At 53.0% G+C, this 17,489-nt stretch overlaps 2 protein-coding genes across 4 annotated transcripts in view; one reads left to right on the plus strand and one right to left on the minus strand.

The window, feature by feature from the left end:
• NR6A1 (nuclear receptor subfamily 6 group A member 1) overlaps positions 1–15,840 on the minus strand; it is a 74,000-nt gene extending 58,160 nt beyond the window's left edge. For 2 of the 3 annotated variants that reach the window (XM_069873466.1, XM_069873465.1), the window contains exons 1-2: positions 15,765–15,840; positions 1,594–1,653 (exon numbers count right to left, since the gene is read on the minus strand). In XM_069873466.1, the coding sequence (XP_069729567.1) occupies positions 1,594–1,653; positions 15,765–15,831 (127 nt within the window). In that variant the 5' untranslated portion in view covers positions 15,832–15,840. The remainder of the gene's footprint in view (positions 1–1,593; positions 1,654–15,764) is intronic. The other variant, XM_069873467.1, reaches the window with a different exon arrangement.
• The window catches only part of GOLGA1 (golgin A1), an 80,322-nt gene continuing 73,840 nt past the window's right edge, over positions 11,008–17,489 (plus strand). Inside the window, exon 1 of the mRNA XM_069873449.1 lies at positions 11,008–11,013. The gene's annotated coding sequence lies outside the window, so the exon portion shown is untranslated. The remainder of the gene's footprint in view (positions 11,014–17,489) is intronic.

Below are 17,489 nucleotides of genomic sequence, written 5' to 3' on the forward strand. Positions count from 1 at the left end.
GTAGCTGCAGCTGGAGAGGGCTCGGTGCTGCCCGGCACCAGCTGCCAGGGCTCGGCCACCAACACCACCGGGCTCAGGCCATCGCTGCCCAGCCTGGCCCTTCAGCTGCCCGCCAGCACCAGAGTTCGTCAAAGAAGGAAGACATCAAAGAACTCAAGGAGCTCAGTTTATTTAGTTTATCAAAACTTTATATAAATATCTTCAGAGGGAACAGGAGTTTGACAAGCATTTTTCAGGTAAGCAAAAGATAACACCGACATGAAAGCTGTGGTGAGACAAAGTCAGACAGCAGCAGTATACAATGAAAGGAAAGAGGGTCATTCAATTCATGTTACACAGCCTTAACTTCCAGTCTTTGGCACAGAATACTCTGGAAAATTGACTTTTGTTTTAACACCTTTTGATGCGTGGGAGGCCTCAACGCACTAAGTCCAACCCATGCCGGGCTACAAAGGCTCAACAGAACATGAACCAACATTTTCATAAGCTACACGTGTCTAAATGGCAACTGATATTATTCTGTATACACATCTGAGATTATCTATTTCTGTATAAATGATCAACTACACAAACTTGGGTAGATGCATACAAAAGTGTGTTCTTTGTTCACCAACAGCAGATATGTGGTTGCAACTCTGAGCCTATTACACATTCCTTTCCCACAACTGCTCTCACTATAAAGGAAGGAACCATCTATCTCCCATCGTGGAGGAACCACAGTTCCCCAGAGCTTCAAGGTTCTCCAGTCAGTATAAGCACAAACGCCCCAGCGCGATGCGCAGCCGGGGAAGACACAGTCCTGGCTGGGGAGGGCTTGGAGCAGCTCTGAGCATCTCTGAGCATTGCTGTTTAAAAGGAGCTGTCAGTTCCTATCTGCCATACTTGAAAAATCCAGAGACTTTCCAAAAACTGATAAGAAAAGTTTCTTTAAAATAGAAATCTGCACAGAGCTCGTCCCTCCCTTGTGAGAAGAGTAGGTTTGAATTTATCCAAGTTCCACCACTCTGCCGAGGACTTGTTGCCATCTAGTGGGTTATAAAGGACAAAATGCATGTGGTCCTTGGACTCAACGCACACCACTAGATGGAGCATTCCAAAAGCATTCCCAATTCCTCTTATTTTAGTGTCCAGCAGCTCAGATTTTAAAAAAGTTACAGGCCCAGAAGTGCAAACTGGAGAGGCTTTCCCCAGCTGCCTTGGGTTCCATGAGGAATCCCAGGCTATAGATTTCCAAGTGTCATCCTGAGACACTTGAGAGATGCTTTTATGTCAACATAATTTACCAGCACCTCAGGGGTTGATCACTAACGTACAGGCACCGAGTTCACAGCTTTCCCTGATGTAACTGGTGGAGAAAGATCTTGGGTGATCCATGTTCTGCTGGTGTAGCCAGTGATGTGCAGCCCTGGTCTGTGCTGCCTGTCTTGAGAAGGACCTGAGCAACTATCAGATACACAATCCTGACCTCTGCGAGTAAGCACTCGCTCCAAAACTTCTCCAAGTCTCCACCATGAGGTATGAATTCATCTCTTTGGATTAACTCATAATAAAAAATTCCACCTCATCGCACGTGGCAAGAAAAGGGGTACTTACTGCCCATGGAGTTCATAGGAAGGACAGGAGGAGAGGAACTCATCTGCTCCACATCTGTAGCTAACGAGAAAGCGAGAATGAGAAAGTTGTGTTAATTCTGAACACTTTCATTTACATCTGAATTGACTGCCTATCTTTGATCATCCGGGGAAGCTGCCGTGAGCAGCAGTTAAATTAACACTGTTGTCCTTTTCTCTTCTAGGATATTCCCATTGCATGCACATTATCTGCAGTCATAGTCTGCATCTTGTGATGGTTTGAGGATATCAGTTCAGAACGACTTCCAGCACAAAGAAATTCTGAATTATTTCAGTGTTAAACTCTGTACAGCACCAAATTGTAAGCGGAGCTGTGGGATAAAAGGACCCACCTCCCATCTGTCCAGTGCACCTTTCAAAGATTCCCAATAGGAAGAGAGCTCCCCTTTCCAAAGGTACACAAAGCACTGGCATTTGATCTGAAGCAATTATCAAAAACAAGTGTCCTAATACAGACACGCCAAAAGCTTCATTTTCAAACAGCCAAAAGAACTTCCAGGCGTCCTTTGCACTTTGGGAAGGGTCCAGCTTTCCAGGACCCAAACCAGGGAAGAAGTGGCCCAAACCAGAGCCGGTTTTACCCTAAAATTAGGTTAAAACAAAGAACAGGTTCTTCAGGGCTTGACCTCTCTCAAGAAACCGCATTCACTCTGACCACACCACCACAGATGCCCAAGTCAAACAAATCCGTTTCCATCCCCATCACTTTGATTCTGGTGGATACCGCGTAATTACACATTGCGTAATTCTCACTTAGCTCTAAGACCTGAGAAATGCACACTACAAGTTTACATTCCTGACCACAAAACGCAGAAGCCCCAGCTCGGCTTTGCTGCTGGTCCCAGTCCCACGTTCCACATTCTTACAATTCCGACTTGCTCAGCAGGCAGCTCCCCGCGCTGCTGTTTATACTGGCAAGTGCAAAGTTCTGCTCTAATGAGGGGAACCACAAACACACACGAACGCTTGAGCAGAGCATTTTTACAGACTGTGAAAAGCAGACACAGCACCGCGTGCACGTTAACGTCCTCCTGCCATGGCCCCTGCCCAGGAGCCAGCTCGGTGCAGCTGCACGCAGCCAGCAGCTTCATTTAACACGTGAAACACCACTGCAAACACGATGGGTACATTCCGAAATGCCCTGGGTTCTCTCTACCCTACTCCCCATACCATTATGAGACATTATCTGCCCAGAACATCTAAGCTTTCATTTCTAAACTCACTTGGCTTTTCCTTGCAGGTCTTGCACGAGCATTCAGAAAGCCGCATGCAGCTTGCTGGGCTGCAGCACTTCTGATGCTCCCGAGGAGTCCTCGGGTCTCTGATCTGCTCACAATAAAAACAGGGTTTACATCTTCCTATTTTCCACCGAATTAGTATACTCTCCGTAACGTGGGAGTTTCTGACCCTCTCAAAGAGCCAGCAGGTCAGACACCATACACATTTTTATAAGTAGCAAAAGATCCTTCCTACGCAACACAGCAGTTTCAGATACCTGGAAAAGGTCTTGTATTTTTTCCTATTTAAAGTGACGTGTGTGTTCACAGACAGCCAAAACAACCCAAAATATAAGTGCAGCATTAGAGCTACTTTTATCTTCCAAGGGGGGTAAGATTCAGCCGGTGTAAACGTCAGTACTGAGCACGACTCAGCTTTCAGGAAGGTTGAAATCACAGCTCAGCAGATGGTCACTCAAAGGTTACCTGCTGCTCTCCAGCAAGGGGAGGTCAGCTGCCCGGCCGGCCAGATGGCAGGAGCCGCGAGGCCCGGCAGCCGCCCACACCCCCCGGAGCCATTGTGCGAGCAGCGGCCACGGCGGGCGTAAAGCTACACCTGCAAACATCTGGAACGGCTCATCGAGTGTCATCCGCAAAGCCACCGAACGACCGATGCCTTCTGAAGAGAAATGTGAGCGGAAAGCACTTGGAGAGAGCCAGGACAAGCTTGTGAAGTTCCACAACTTCAGATTATTCATTATAACGCTGTGTTAAAGGACAGAAGTGCAATAACGTTTCCCAGCTATACTTGGAAAGGATAATTTCAGATCATGCTTGAAATTATATATTTCGATCACCATCTGTACTATGTTCACAGCTGCCCGGCTGTCCAAGTTCAACGTGAGCGGCTTCGCCTCCGTGTCCTGTCCAGGCCTGCTGGAAACCCAGCGGTGCCGAACGCCGCCTGGCCGAGAGCCCACGGGCCGGGTGGACGTGGAACGTGGCCGAGCTGTGGTACTGGAGGAGCAGCAACACCTCTGTGTTTCCGTTCCTGTGCTATTGGCAGAGGGGTACTCATAACCTGTTCAACTCAAAATCGTACTTTTAATCAGGTATATAAAAGTGCAAGTATTTATCTCGCACCTTGCCTCGAGCAGGTGGATTTTAAAATTTCTCATCCATGTAAACATCCATTAAAAACATCTCAAACCGCTCCTTCTGGCAATGCTGGTTTTGTTCTCTTCTCTGTACCCTGTACCCTCCACTCCTGCCCTTTTCATTTCCATAACCGCACGCAACACAAACTCCTCGGATCACTCCAGCTCAGGGAGGAGAGATGGATTAACAGCAGCTCAGATTTTGGGAGCTGGTTTGGTGTGACAGATGAAAAGGACAAAAGTCTGCTCAGCGCTGAGGAGCAGCTGCTGCCAATACAGCTCCTCACCCTCTGACCTCTCCTCCGCCTGGCCAGTGAACAGTGCCAATTGTTTTCCTGTATTATTTACTGTTTACAAGCCCGGCGTGGCATGAAAGGAATTAATAATTCAGCTTGCGGAGCTGATGACCTTTATTGGGGTACCCCAGCTTGCCGAGCAGAAATCAGAGCGAGAAGCTCCCTTGAAGCCACAGGGTTTCTTTAAGAGTTTCTCCCTTTACAGCCTAATTGGCCACCATAACATAAATCAATTATTCCTCCTGTTTTAAGCAACAATGCTACCTATTCTCAACCACTTGATTCCCAGCTTCCCTTGTATCAAGCCAGGCCTTGTTCTTTGACTTTTACAGCTGTATAGTAAACACGACGGCAAGGGCAGCTTGGAGAACTTTGCAGGATGAGGAAGGTTTGGGAACGCTGGCAAAAAGAGGTTCTGCTGGTTTTACCTTCTCTTGACCCTTGCCCTTGTCCCCGTCCACGCTGACGGCAGGGGTACACGGGCTGCTCCTAGAAATGAACTTAGCCTGAACCTATGGACAGCATTGGACTTTGGAGATGTTGGTGCACGAGGCGTGCAGGATGACGGCTGAGGAGGCGCCCGCTGGCGAGGCTCCGAACCCTCCACCGCTGCCCTTTGAACCAGATACCACAGGTTTTCACCCATATTTGCCTCGTAGCCCAGTCTGGCTACAAGGATGCGGGAAACTGCATCAAAAGCCTTGCTTAAGGTTAAGGTTGATGACAGAAGCGCATTCTCCTCACTCCAGGATTTGGTCGTTCCACCACAGAAGGAAGGAGGTGGTCAGGAGTGATCTCCCCCTGCCAAACCCATGGTGAACGTTCCCAGTTTCCTTCCCGTCCCCTTCCAGCGCCTGGAAACGTCTTCCAGGAGGATTTGCTCCCTGCTTTTCCCAGGCACTGAGCTGAGGCTGAGCAGCCTGCAGTTCCCAGATCAGCTGCTGCTCAGCACAGCAGAGTTAAAGGTGATTCATGGTGCCTTATCAGCTGAATTTTACTATACAGAGACATTCCTCCCCTTTCCCCTACATCGGGTGAGCTTCTCGTCTCCTCAGCACTGACAACACTCGCTGTTTGGAAAGCGGAGTGGGAAGTCAGGTCACCTCATGATAAACATTCTGAATGATTTTCATGAACATGGAAAAGCACCGCAGCTCCCTCTCACCAACATAACAGAGAGGAAACACTCTCCGCAGTTTAACGTTCCACGTACTCAGATCTCTACCTGCCCAGCGTTTCTCGACCGACACCGTGCAGATGCAGTTATTGCAAACGCCTGTTTACATTCCAGTAAAATTCTGTTGGCGTGGTATCTGATTTATTGATGCCATCAAAACTCACGGGATTGCTGAAATGCCTCCTCAGACGCAAAAATCAGAGAGGAACAGAGATGCAAGTTGCTGTGGTGTCAGCTGCGCCGCATCCATCAGGGACTGCAATTCCAGGAGCCACCCGTGTTTTCTGGAACAGAGCACAGTGTCCCTCCTCCTGCACCGGGAGACGGAGTGGGGTGTCCAACAGGCTGCTGGGACAGGGTGCTCAGAGCCACCACCTGGGAATTGCCCTCTGCCAACAGCCAGATCCCTCCCCTACAGGGGGCTCCTCAATTCTGCATCTCATTTTAGACTCAGGCTACAACAAGGGAAAGCTCAATACACAGTCAAGAAGCAAAGCTTTTTAAAAAGGGATTATGATGAGGAGGAAAGCCTCCAGGCACGCCTGAAATGACAAGGGACATTCGATCACAGAGTGCCAGCCCCCAGAATTGCTCCACAAGGGGCACTGGGTGCTCCCCCAAAGCACATCTCACAAAATCACCCGGTTTCATTGCTTGGAACTTGAGTTTTGTGCTAATCTTCCTCCACAGATCAATACTGAAGTGTTTTACAATCTTTTTGGGAACATTTCCTTTTGCTTCCAAAGGGTTTCATTCAGAACCAAAGTTACGTGCTCCAGATTGCCACACAACCCCCAGGGAAGCCAGCACGGAGTTGCTCAGCACAGCAGGGTGGGTTTGCCCTCAGTCACAGACAAACCAGGATTTCAGGACACAGCATTGCCCTTTTGCACCACGCTCATCTGGTTTTAAAGGGCACCGTATCCTGACCTGACAACCCAAAATCCTACAAAATGAATAATAACCAACAGTAGAAATAACGCCCAGTCCAAACTGTATTCTTAATTTGAATTCATAGCTTCAGTTTGCAGACTTAACGTTCACGTTGGCTGTCCTCCTTGGATTCTCTCTGCAGCCCTAACTCAATGTAATTACTCTCAATCTTCTCGATAAGCCAAATGAGCCAAGACCATCAAGCTGCCTCCATCGTTTTGGGCAATCCAATATTCTAAGGAATTGGCATCAGGGTTCACGCAGCATTCCAGTATCAGCATTCCACTGTCAGACAGGCAGTAAACAGACCTGCTTCCAGCTTCCAAAGCACCACAGCAGTGGGTTTTGCTGCTGCACTGCAGCAGCCACTCACTCAAATACCTCAATCTGCTCTGCAGCCAATGCCTCTCCACGTGCCCCGTGCCACAAGCACGCTGTCCTTTCCCTAGACATGGAATTGTGCATATTCCACACCTGGACAGGTGTTGGCTGAGCAGGACATCACCGCCCAGGCTGCCCAGAGCGCTCCAGCAGATCCACTGTGCAATCATTGTGTAAATCTGTGAAAATTCTGTATTTACTTTTTGATCGCTGATAAAGTGTTGGCCAACACAAGGCACGCTGGTACAGAAAATCCACCTGTTGAGTCTGCTACAATTATCCACATAAAACAGAATTAACTGATACTATACAGGAGACGCTGCTGATATTTTGAGTTAACATCAGCCAGATTAATACTCATATGCTGACAAATCATAGCACATTGACATACAGAATATGCCAGAAATCGTGTTCCAAATCTCGCAGGAGTGAGTGGTTCTAGATGCCAAGCGGCACATCAGGCTCCAAACCCCACTGCACGTGGACCTTTCCATCACAGCGCAGGTAATGGGACCTTTTAATCCAGCAGCTAGAGCATGCACGGCACTGAAACTGGGGTCCTGGAGAGGCACAGACGTGATGAGTCTGAAAACAGCTTTCCCTAACCTCAAGGCTAATGAATTTAACAGCATTTATCTTTAAATTCCACAGGTGGATGCTGCAGCATCCATACAGCACAGCAGCCCTCGGGAAGGCGTCACCCAGTGCCACCACTGGGACTGTTCCTTCTCTATAAAGCCACGGCGCCAAGGCAGTGGCCATGGGTCAGTCTGAGGCTTCAGACCAGACCAGGCAGTTAACTCTGAATACACGTGGCCAAACCGTGTTCCTTGACAGCATTAAATGAGGAACAGAAGAAGTCACTGCAAGCCACTGGCAGAGAATGAGCTCAGACACCTCCAGTGCATTAATAAAGCACAAGAATTCCACGAACAGTGGCAGATAAGCACCCAGCAGCCCTGCAGCTTCCAGCCACGATCCAGCCTCCCCTCGCTCCGCTCCTGCAGCACTTGTCAAGTGACGCTTGTTCCAATGTTATTTCTCTCCCAACTGTCTCAACACTTAACATCTTCATACACTCAAACCAGAGACTCCTGAGCTCTCTCTCCTCACGTGTCGATCAGAAGTTAATCACTGAATCAGAGTAAGAGCGCTCCCACCTCGTCCCTCCCCAGATGGTCCCGTTCTGCTTGGCCAGCGGTGGGGCCAGGGTTGTCATCTGAGCACCGGCCCCTGCACCCCCACTATAAACCCCGTCCCAGCTCAAAAACAGCTTTACTCGGCCAGAGAGACAATAACCCCAGTGTGAGCCGCTCGGAGCGAGATGGGAACGGCTCCCGTGCTGCCCCGATGCTCCGGAGACGGCCAAGCCGGGAGCACCAGCAGCTCCCAGCACACACGGGGCAGCTCCGCTCCAGGTTCTTCACCAAAATTTAGCTCACGCAAACCCCTCATTTTCAAGTTATGGATATTTAAGAGGATACAAGCTTCCCAGATATAGGAAAAAGACAGGTATATACATTATGGCTCACCCGTCAGCAGCTCATCATTTGATGAGCTACAGGATGTTCTCCTTACTACAAAACAGGACAGCTTTTATAAGAAAAGACTTCAAAATTCCTAATAAAGAAGGCTCCACCCAAAAAGCAATAGCTCAGAAAGTCTAAAATAGGGATTTAACATCATTTTAGACCAGACTACTGCTGAACTAAGATAAAGCTCAAGGACAGCCACAGCTCCATAAGGAAGCTGCAGAGATGGAGAGTGCCACTATGGAGCTGCAGCCCACAGGAATCACAGAATGGATCGGGTTGGAAGGGACCATGTAGGTCATGCAGTCCAACCCCCCTGCAGGAGGAGGGAAAATGATCCCCTTCCAACAGCGGAGCTGAAGCTGTTTGAACTCCTACGCTTACAGAACAACAAGTAGCTCCGTACCTTCACTGACCATGGAAAAGGAGTTTGTTTCTATACCCAGGCACTGCATCCCCAGCCGATTCCTCACCAAGCAGGGCGAGCCACGGCAGAGAGCCTCGGGAGGGAAAAAATTCAATAACCAAGCAGTCAGGTGTGAGCAGGTTTACTCTCTGGTTATTTCTACATACAACCCTCAGCCACACTCGGATTATTCCTCATTTTCCATGCTCACCCAAGGCTTTTGTGGAACATCTCCAGCAGCGCCGCACACCGCAGCTCCCAGCCTCTCTGCACTGCAGAAAAGCCATGAACATACTCCAAGATGGCTCTAGATTCAAGGTCATTTCAAAGCTTTTAATTACCAACCAGGATTTGGGGATTTTGTCCTTAGCATTAAGAGCAGCTGGCAATGTTGTTCATGATGAAGCGTTAACACGTGGGCACTGCTGACAAACCATTCCTGGGGTCTGGGGCAGCGCCTGCAGCCTCCCCTCTCGCCCCTGCCAGCCGCATCCCTGTGCTCCGACACTCGCTGTGCCCGATAAACCTCCCCAGCCGGCCACTCCACATGCACATGAAACACAGCACTTGGACAAACTTAAAAACAGTCTCCAGCACAGCTCCACGCCAGGGCCATCAGCTCAGAGCCCCTTATTTCCCACCAGGAACATAAGATGTTTTCCTGGCAAAGGAATTCTACCACTCTACTTCCAATTATTCTGCCATAAATATCATGGCATTTCTTCTGTAACAGCTGTTGCAGAGGTTCCCACGGAAAGAACAAAGTTCAACACAGCTCTTGTTCCAATTCATAACTTCTTACTAAAAAGTAAGAATTCAAATAGCCCCCACCCCACTTGCTACAATAAAACATCCTACAGGTGTTGACAACCACTTACTACTGGGCAACCCATCCATTAAACAATACAGAGATACAGCTATAAGCCAAAGACAGAAAAAGAGGATGAGCACTGAGCACCCAGAGGTGTTTGCTCCCCAGTCTCAGTTTACAACACAAGCTATTTCAAACTTGTTTCATGAAGAAAGCGCACGATGTCCGTGTTCTGACCCAGTGCTGCTGTACGGGCTGCTTATAGAACACGGGAGGTTGGGAAGGAGAGAAACCCTTTACCCATCAGCTGCCGAAAGGTAAAGGAAAACCTTGAAGCAAAACAGTTCAGCATCACTGGAAACAAAACCTTCATGTCGAGCTTAAGCTGTCTGTCCTGTTAACATTAAACTGTTTCCTTCAGAGACCGTCCTTTGCAAAAGACAAAGTCCTTTACACCGGGGTGAATAAGCGCACACCCCGCTTCTCCTCTGTCAACACCAAGGGAGATGTTCGGGAGGGCAGCGATCCCCGTTTCCCACATTGCGTGATTGATTACGCTCTCCCCCTTAGAAGAGTCGATTGGTTTCCTGGTGCCAGGAAAATGATGGATGAATATTCCACGGCCGGGGCCTCCCTTCCTGCTGGGTGTCCTTTTCACATGGCTCCAATGGGGCTGGGGATTTTTTCAGGACTAGGAAGTGTCATTTTTATGGATATCGCCCTGTGCTGGGGACAGCTCGACGGGCAGGGGCCCTGCGGGAATCAAAGCGAAGCACTAAAGGTCAGATCGAGTGTTAAGGTGACAGAGCCATCCAGCACCCGTCAGGTACGCAGGGAAAGAGGAGACGGCAAAGAAAAGCTGCACGGAGCCAGCAGGCAAAGCAGGAGGCTCCAAGAACCACCCTGAGCTCGCTGCTGCCAACCGCTCGCTGCACCAGCGCCCAACAGCAGACCCATCCTGGTGGGAGCTTGGGTTTCATCCCTTTTTAGATACATACACACACACACCTGCAAGAAAAAGCAAACCTTACAGCCCCAAAGCGCTCTGAGGGTAACGAGCAGCAGGTAGGTATTTCTGATGGGGCAATGATGGGCTGAGCCCTGGACTCCCACCTTGTACACGGGGTCAGCGTCATCAACCCAAACCCAGCGCAGGGTCTGATGAACCTTCACACCTCCAAGCACCTTGCAGTTAGCGCAGACCTTTTTCATTTAAAATTAGACTATTAATAAAAGCCCAGTTAGTTTTTATGGGTGTTCAAGCTCACTAATCCGACACCACAAAGTTACCCCGGTCAGTGTTTGATCACAAGGAGAGCGTCCCAAAACCAGAACTCTGCCCCGACAGCCACAATTCCAATGGTTCATACAACACGGCCAGGAAAAACTCTTCCTGCTGCCAGTTCCAGCTCTGCTGCTGTGCAGGAGGGGCTCAAGCCTCCACAACCATTCTAGAGGTGCTTTAAACAGACGTGCCGTGTGCTGACAAGCCGTATGGAACTGCAGCGGCAGCGTGCAGCTCAGCACAGGGAGACAGCACCTTCCCCAGCGGGAGCATCGCCTCGGCAGACCCCGCTAGGAAAGGGCTGGAGGCTTCTCTGTGTGCGTGCTCAGAATTAACGTACCCCCAAATTATACCTTTTGTCTATATAAACACAGAAATCATCTCAAATCCCACAAGTAAGGGATGGTCGTGCAGAGATCAAAACCAGCTTCTTGTAGGACGCAGAGCCTAGCAAAGCAACCCCAGCCCCAGCTCTGGAAGAAGCTGGCCTTACAAACCCAGCCCCAGGCTTAAATTCTACTGAAAAACAAGCCAAGACCTCAGCCAGACTGCTGCCCAGCCAGACCTGAAGCCCCAGTAATTGCAAATTCCACATTGCATTATTTGCAGGTAAGGATAATCCCTGCTGGTGATCCACAGCCCGGGCTTCCCTCCAGAGCTGTTGCCAGAGCAGGTGGGCACAGGAGACAGTTTCTTGGCAAAAGCATCCACAGTAACAACATACTGAGCAATAATTCTTCCTAAGTACTGCCAAATAATATGAAAAATCAAGTTACAGCTGTGAGACTGAACGAAGAGACTTTGGAGGAGGAGCTGGTGGTTGGCAGAACTTCCAGAGACCACACGTTCTTTTCAAACCCTGCCCTTCTCGATATCACTAGAGTCAGCATCGAGGGAATAACCCTCCCGTTTACTGCGCTCATCTCCAGTTTCAGGTTGGTTGATGGCACAGAGAGCCCACAGCACAACCCTGAGCACAAGGAACACCATCAGAAACACATCTCACTGCTGCTGGAACAGCCGGTGTGGGTTTACATGACAAGAGAAACGAGATTTAGTCCCAAGGGCTTCACAATTCCAGATTACAGCTCCATGAAAAATACTCAAGATTTCCCTCAGGTTTCACGGAATGGTTTGGGTTGAAGGGAGCTCCAGGAGCATCCACCCTCCTGCCATGGGTAAGACCGGTTTCAGCTGAGAGACGCTTCCAGACAAGGAATCGCAGCAGGTTGTGGTCAGCCCGGCTTTAGAGTCTTGGCAAGTTTTTACCAAGTGTTTCTCCGATGCATCCACAAAGGGAAAAAGGGCTTAAAACCATTAATCCTTCACCCAGACCAGATGTTCCCCCAAGTCTGAATTCCCACACCTATTCAAGCCGAGCTGGGGTGATGAGGCAACACAAGGCAGACGGGTAACTCATGCTTTGAAGGACGTGGGGTCCACCCTTGGCAAATGACCCCCCTTATTGAAGAGCTGGAGCAGAATCCAGATCCTCCAGACCCCGACAGCCTCCGAGATAAGCTGCTGGCAATCATTTACCCATCGAGAACCCCGCTGCTGCACACCCACGGGTGCTGCGTTTTCTCTTTCTAGCAAAACCTGTATGGAACCATTTTTATCAACTGATAAAATCTGGAAGTCTTCTAATTAGGTAATTAGAACCATAATAATTGAGACTAAAGCCAGACCTGGAAGGGCCCTCTTGTCCCCCAGCTCCTCTTTCTCAATTAACTCCGCAGAGTGATAACCACTGTGGCTTAAAGGCTGAAGAAGGGAAGGATCAAAAGGCCAGTTTAATACAGCTGGAGGGGAGGAATGCATCTCAGCTCACCAGCAGCCCTCTGATGAAACCCTGGGCCAATTCTTTATGCAAATGCCTTAATTAGAATTACCAGATTACACTGCTGAAGGCTTTATTTAAACAGGCAGTTTATCAACAGGGTAAACTCTGCTCTCCTGCTCAGCAAAAGCCAGGGTAAATGTGTTTGTTAGAAGCTACCACCGAGCACTGATTTAATAAACCGCCTACACACCCCCCAGCACAAAAAGAGAGATCGCTAGCGACTTGCCAGATGACCACTGATCCCAACCACCCAGAAACAGTCTCCTAGGTGGAGAATTTTCCTCATTTTCTACATTACAGCATCTCCATACTGGTTTAGAGCAAAGCAAGGAGAAAACCCCGCAGTGTCACCTCACACCCGTGCCGCTAGCCTGGGCTCGGTACAGCAAGGCAGGCAAAACCCATCCTCCCGATTAATGATCTACAGAAGCCATCAATACCGAATTCCAGCTTTACACCGAGAGGTATTTTTCCATCTTACCATCAAAGAAATTAAGTTCTTCCTAAATCACGAACCTTATTTTTCCATCGCAGACCCAGGCTCAGAACTCCACTATTTATTGTCGCCTATTGTTATTTACAAAGCAGAGCCACACATTCACACGCCAACACCCAGCCAGGAGAACGCTGCAGCTCCTTGTTTATTCAGACATTTGACTTGAGCAGCATTGCCATTCCACAACTCCATTTGTTTTTCTTCCCAAATCTTCAAAGAAATGTTTATAGCGAGTAAACCAAGGCCTAACTGTATCAATGAAGCGGTCTTTGTTAGGCAAAGGCTTATCTCATCAGATGCAAAGCACCCAAGCATAAAGAACCACTAAAAATGTCAGCGTGCGCTGTTGAAGTTTGAGAGCCCAAAGGGAAGGGATGCGAGGGGTGGGATTGTGCTTTGAAAACCTTACAGTCTCTGGGCTCTTACAGCTTCCTGCTTCTCCCTGGGACAAAGTTCATTCAGACGAGTAACCCACCCCGCTGAAACGCTGTTAATTTTAGGGGAACACAAAATTCAAGTGGTTTCCTTGTACTTGAATCTGTTTTCCCAGACCACACGACAAAAAGTGCCCCAAGCTACCTTAATACCTGGGAAACTGCTCTGAAATGGGACCCTGTTGAGAAATTGTTTGCAGTGCAGGGAAGGTGAACACCCTAATGAAATTACTTTTAAGAATTCATTTTCCTCATTGCCACCAATTTGCTCAATGAGAAAATTTCTCTTACGTGGAAGGGGATGCGCTTAAACTAGTAAGGGAAGACATCATCTTATATTGCTAGAACGTCAACCGCCCCTCAAACAAGGAGGCTGTAATTCACCCTGACTGCTGGGATGGAATCGCAGCGCTGCATTTCAAAGTTATTCTGAGGCTTCTTTCACTGGAGCCGCCAATAAACTTGCAGCAGTTGGCTGGGGGTGAACACCGGAGTCACGTGCAGAGCTGCGGTTCATTCTAACACCGAGAACACAGCCCTGCTGCTCCCCACACGCCTCCCGCGTGTCGGACGGCTTGAACCGCTCCCGCAAGAGCGAAGATGCTGCGCTTCAAAACGCTGTGAATATGCCTTAAAAAGAGGAAAAGCGAGAGACCCGGCGTTTTCCATTTTTCCCCGTTTTTCCAACCAGCCAAGTAACAAATCGAGCTTCCCCGCTCCTCCCCGGCCGCTGGAGGATTTGGAGAGACTGAAGGTCACGCAGTGGCTCAACACCGGGCCACTATTTCACATTTTTGTGAGGCAAAGTAGTAAAAAGTTGTTACCTCACCCATTCAGAAGGCTGATCGCAGCCACGGGTACAACGTCTATCGCGCGAAACGGCTGTGCCAGACACACACCCGATCTCTACAACTAACCTGATTGATCAAGAGATTCGCCCAAAATGCCACATTTCTGTGGGAAAAACGGCTCACGCGGACAAAGAGGTTAAAACGTTGATTATTAAGGGAACCAAAGGAATGGAGACTTCCCCAGCTGAGTCAGAAAGTTCAAAAAGTATTAAGGATGAAGAGAATTACCTAATTAAGAGGGGAATAAAACGTTTCTAGCAGCTCAAAGGGACACAACAATTCAGAACAAGGCCCAGGGTAACTCCAGAGGAGCCCGTCTGCGGTGCCCAGCGGTGCCCGGGCCGCTCGCTCGGAGCTGCTTTGTCCGGGACCCTTTGTGGGGAAGAGCCCCCCGAGACCGGCGATTGTCCCCATCAACCCCGGCAGCGACATTCAAGTGCAGATGCGGAATCTGCATACGAGTAAAAGGGTCCGAACGGGCCCCGGACACCCCGCAGCCCGGCCGGGAGCAAGGGGGGCACCGGGGGGAGTGGGGGGGTGGAACCGGGGAGAGGAGGGAACCGGGGAGAGGAGGGAACCGGGGAGAGGAGGGAACCGGAGAGGAAGGGAAGAGGGGAGAGGGGGGACTGGAGCGGGGGGGGGACCGAGGAGAGGGGGGACCGGGGAAAGGAAAGGGGGCGACCGGAGGGGGAACCGGAGAGGGAGGGAAGAGGGGAGAGGGGGGACTGGAGGGGGGCGGACCGGGAAAGGAAGGGGGGGACCGGGGAGCTGGGGGACCGGGGAAGGAAAGGGGAGACCGGGGAGAGGGGGGGAGGGGCGGCACTGGGGAGAGGATGCTGAGGGGGAACCGGGCACCGGGGAGGGGGTACGGTGGGAGTACCGGGGATGGGGGTACCGGGAAGGGGGGGGAGCAGAGGGGAAGAGACGCCAACAGGGCACTGGGCACCGGGTGGGGGGTCCAGGGAGGTACCGGGCACGCTACCGGGCAAGGAAACATAGCGAACCGGGTGGAACGGCGGCGGCGCCGCGCCCGTGCAGGCTTTCAGTCACGATACCGGCGACTAAGATGGAAAACATCACGGGTTTCGGGGGGAAAGTGGCAGGAAGCGCCCCCCCGCCCACCCCGAAGGGCGCCGCTACGGGACCCCGCGGCTCCCCGGGGCTCAGCGCCGCGGCCCGGCGGCACCGGGCGGCGGGGACCGCACCGGGCGGCCCTTTGTTGTGCCCCTCGGAAAGTCGCGGCCGCCGGCGGCGCCCCGGCCCCGCCACGCCCGGCGGAGCGACGGCGCTCAAGTCCCCCCGCGCTGCACTCACCGTTGCGGGGCGGCCCCTTGGCGGTAGCGCGGGGCTCCGGGAGCTCGGCGGGCGGCTCCAGCTCCATGGCGGCGGCGCCGGGACTCAGCGGCCCCGGCGGCCGCGCTGCCCCATGGCCGCTCGGGCGCTGCTGACAGCCGGAGCCGCCGCCGCGGGCGCCGCGATCGCGCCGGGCGCCCCGCCCCCCGCGAGGCACGCCGGGACACGTAGTTCGCGCGCGCCGCCCACGCAGGCCACGCCCCCTCAAGCGGCGACAGCCAATCGCCGCGGGCGTGTCCTGGAAGGCCACGCCCCCTCCGCACAGGCCACGCCCCCACCCCAACATTGCGCAATCGTGACCACGCCCCTGCGCGGCGACACCCAATCGCCGCGGCCGCAGCCGCGAGACCACGCCCCTTCCACACAGGCCACGCCCACACGCTGCGACGCTTGCTCTCAGTGGCCACGCCCCTTCTACGATGGCCACGCCCCCCGTAGCAACAACCAATCGCCGTGGCCCTTCCCCACAGGCCACGCCCCTTTCTCACAGACCACGCCCCCACTCTCGTAACGCCTTAACGCCTTGGCCCCGCCCCCTTCGCTCTGGCCCCGCCCCTCTCGGGCCCCGCCCCCGGTGGGTGCCGGCCGGGCCGGACCGGGCCCCGCGCCCCTCCGGCTCCGCCCCACGAGCGGGGGCCGCCTCGGCTCCCCCCGGCTCCCCCCGGCTCCCCCCGGGCCGGCGCACCGGGAGCGATGGGGCGCTAGGGGGCGGCCGCCGGCCGGGAGCGGAGCGCTGCCCGCCGCACCGGGCGGGACGGGGAGGTGGGGGGGCACCGGGCAGACCCGCCCGGGACGCGCGGGGCACGGGACGGAGCGGGGAGGCGGCGAGCAGGACCGGCCCCGCCCGGGGGCACCGCGCCGCCCCCGCCGCCGGTGCCGGGGGCTCCTCCTCCCGCTCGGCCCCGCCGGGCGCTCGGTGCCGCTCTCGCCATGCGGGCGCTGCTGCTCCCGGCGCTGCTGCTCCCGGCGCTGCTGCCCCCGCCCAGCGCCGCCGCGGTAAGAACCGGCCCCGCCGGGACCCCCGGAACCCGCCCCGGCAACGACTCGCGGAGCCGGAGAGGGGGACGCGCCCACGGACGGGACGGGGCGGTTGGGGTCCGGGGAGCTTCGGATCTGGGGCTTTTGGGGTCCCGGTGCAGGCTGAGTCCCAGCGGAGTTTGGGTTTGGGGCGGTTTGGGCACCGATGCGGCTCCGGTCCCGGTGCGGCTCGTGTCCCGGTGCAGTTTGGACTCGGGGCACTTTGGATTTGGGGCTTTTGGGGTCCCGGTGCGGCTTGAGCTCTAGTGTGATTTGGGTTTGGGGTGGTTCAGGTGCCGGGGTGGTTCAGGTCCCGGGTGGTTCGGATGCCAGGGCTCCTGTCGCTGCGGGTTTCGTCACGGGGAACGTTTTGGGGCGCCAACTGGGTTGGCAGGAGCCCGGAGCGCGGTGCCGGGCGCTGCGTCCAGCGTTTCGGTGCCAGACGGAGCAGCTGGACAAACCTTGCCCCACGGAGACGGGAGGACGCGGGAGCAGGACAGGGCAGCGCGTGGGAACCAGCCTCTTCCATGGATCCAGAGTCCCCGGGCCCAGTCCTGCCCCGTGGGGTCGGTGTCGCAGCCGGGACAGCGGGACCAGGCTGGAGGGAGGGCGGTGGGAGCAGCCCCCGGGTGGGTGTTGGTGCCAGGATCACCAACGCGTCAACAAGCC

This window comes from Phaenicophaeus curvirostris, chromosome 20 (assembly GCF_032191515.1).
Source record: "Phaenicophaeus curvirostris isolate KB17595 chromosome 20, BPBGC_Pcur_1.0, whole genome shotgun sequence".
Lineage (NCBI taxonomy): Eukaryota > Metazoa > Chordata > Aves > Cuculiformes > Cuculidae > Phaenicophaeus > Phaenicophaeus curvirostris.